Source organism: Frankliniella occidentalis, unplaced genomic scaffold (assembly GCF_000697945.3).
Source record: "Frankliniella occidentalis isolate FOCC.00 unplaced genomic scaffold, Focc_3.1 Scaffold1, whole genome shotgun sequence".
Classification (NCBI taxonomy): domain Eukaryota; kingdom Metazoa; phylum Arthropoda; class Insecta; order Thysanoptera; family Thripidae; genus Frankliniella; species Frankliniella occidentalis.
The window spans coordinates 1,192,955-1,194,520 of record NW_026267131.1 but is presented as its reverse complement, the minus strand read 5'-3'; the positions used below and the strand labels follow the sequence as shown (position 1 = coordinate 1,194,520).

The 1,566-nt window shown below is 62.5% G+C and overlaps 1 protein-coding gene across 1 annotated transcript; it reads right to left on the bottom strand.

Moving 5' to 3' along the window:
- Positions 1 to 354: 354 nt before the first annotated feature.
- On the bottom strand, positions 355 to 1,560 carry LOC113213489 (uncharacterized). Its single transcript, XM_052267732.1, has 3 exons — positions 1,233 to 1,560; positions 942 to 1,121; positions 355 to 732 (listed from the first exon to the last, which is right to left on the bottom strand). The coding sequence occupies exons 1-3, from the start codon at positions 1,281 to 1,283 to the stop codon at positions 355 to 357; spliced, it is 609 nt and encodes a 202-aa protein (XP_052123692.1). The 5' UTR covers positions 1,284 to 1,560.
- Between the last annotated feature and the right edge of the window lie 6 nt (positions 1,561 to 1,566).

The window sequence follows — 1,566 nt, the reverse complement described above, 5'->3', positions numbered from 1 at the left end:
CCCCCATGACGCGCAGCCGCACTGAGCGTGTTACGCGTTATAAGACCCTACTGTAAGCGACACGGTCTATAGTTGTGGTGTCTCATCGTTACGATAAAAATAGGTCTTTGACAATGTGCCACGTCATAAAAGAACAATAGCGCGCCAGAGTCTACGAGCCCCTGTGGTAGGGGCAAAAAAGGCCCGCGTGTGTGTGTACATACCCAGCAACGCTGACGTCGATTAGACGTCGAAACGACGTCGCTTTTTACCATAAGCATCTAAATCGACGTAATTCACGCGTACGCCTCAGGCTTTCTCATTCTTGTGTTGTTTGAACCGAAAGGTCGCAGCGATCGCCGCAAGCTGGCCTAATTACTTCACGCGCACTGACTCACCAGCAAGGCAGATGGGCACGAAGGTGGTAGTCAGGGCGGCGAACGTGGCCACGGTCAGGCTGTCCACCTTCTTGACGGCGACGATGAGCTCCACGGTGCCCAACAGCGGCAGGATGAGCAGCGTGGACACGATGTGGATGAACAGGTCGGCGAACAGGAGGCGGGAGCGGCGGGCTGCCTCGACGAGCCGCACGTGATGCCTGGCGAGGAACAGGACGGCGCCCTGGCCGCGCCTCGCCGTGCGCGCGCTCTCGGCGCCCAGGCCGCGGAACAGCGCCGAGCACGAGCCGAACGTCGTGAACAGGACGGCGAGCATGGTGTAGTACGAGAACAGGCCGCTGAGCACCGCGAGCGTCTGCGGAGAGGACATCCGCGACGAGTGTCATGCAGTGGTCTGGACCGAGGTGTCAAGGTATTCCAAGCGGCGGTACCCAGTGCCACGTAACATCGAGAAATAAACGACACAACTTCTGTCGAATCGATGTCGAAACGACATTGTATCTTATGGCCCGCTTTCGAGTTCGACTCGACCAGAGACTATCGACTGCAGTGCGTTTGGCGTACGTGCGCCGCGTAGAGGAGTCCGTTGACCAGGCGACCGTGTGGCAAGACGAGCACCAAGCGCGCCACCGCCGAGTCCCCGCTGTAGACCGTGTGAGTGACGCCCGCCACCTGGGCCAGGCCCAAGACGTAGTAGAAGAGCGCCACGCGGTGCAAGCGCCGGCTACTCGCGGCCAGCTGTTCCTGGTGGCGCACAGGTCGACGTGTCAGCGCAGGAGAGGAAAGTCAGAAACTTTCACGAGGTGGGAACAGATTTCTTTCCCCGAGGGTACTTTCATCGTGTACTAGTACTACCTTGGTCTCGGCGCCGCCCTGGCTCTCGAGCTGCGCAGAGACGGCCACCATGGGGTCGAGCGCCGCGCGCGCGTCGCGCCCGCGCCACACGAAGAAGAGCAGGCTCCACGTGCACGAGTAGATGCCGGAGAACTGGCGAACGGGCAAGCGGCGCGCGTCCGGGCCGGCGGCCAGGGCGATGTCGGCGGCGAGGCGCAGCAGCCACAGCGCGCAGCAGGCCACGGACCACTGCGGGCAGCGAGCGCCTGACGAGAGCGGGGTAGGCCGACCCGCCCGGCACCCGGGAGCAACGGGACTGCCTACCTCCCAGGGGCCTCCCTCCCAGGCCTCAAGC

What these genes read in the sequence shown, in the direction of transcription:
- LOC113213489 (XM_052267732.1), bottom strand. Translation starts at nt 1,283, where the DNA reads ATGGTGGCCGTCTCTGCGCAGCTCGAGAGCCAGGGCGGCGCCGAGACC. An exon ending in AGGGCGGCGCCGAGACCAAG is followed by an intron (nt 1,122 to 1,232) that starts GTAGTACTAGTA and finishes GTGCGCCACCAG; the next exon opens with GAACAGCTGGCCGCGAGTAG. An exon ending in GACTCCTCTACGCGGCGCAC is followed by an intron (nt 733 to 941) that starts GTACGCCAAACG and finishes TCCTCTCCGCAG; the next exon opens with ACGCTCGCGGTGCTCAGCGG.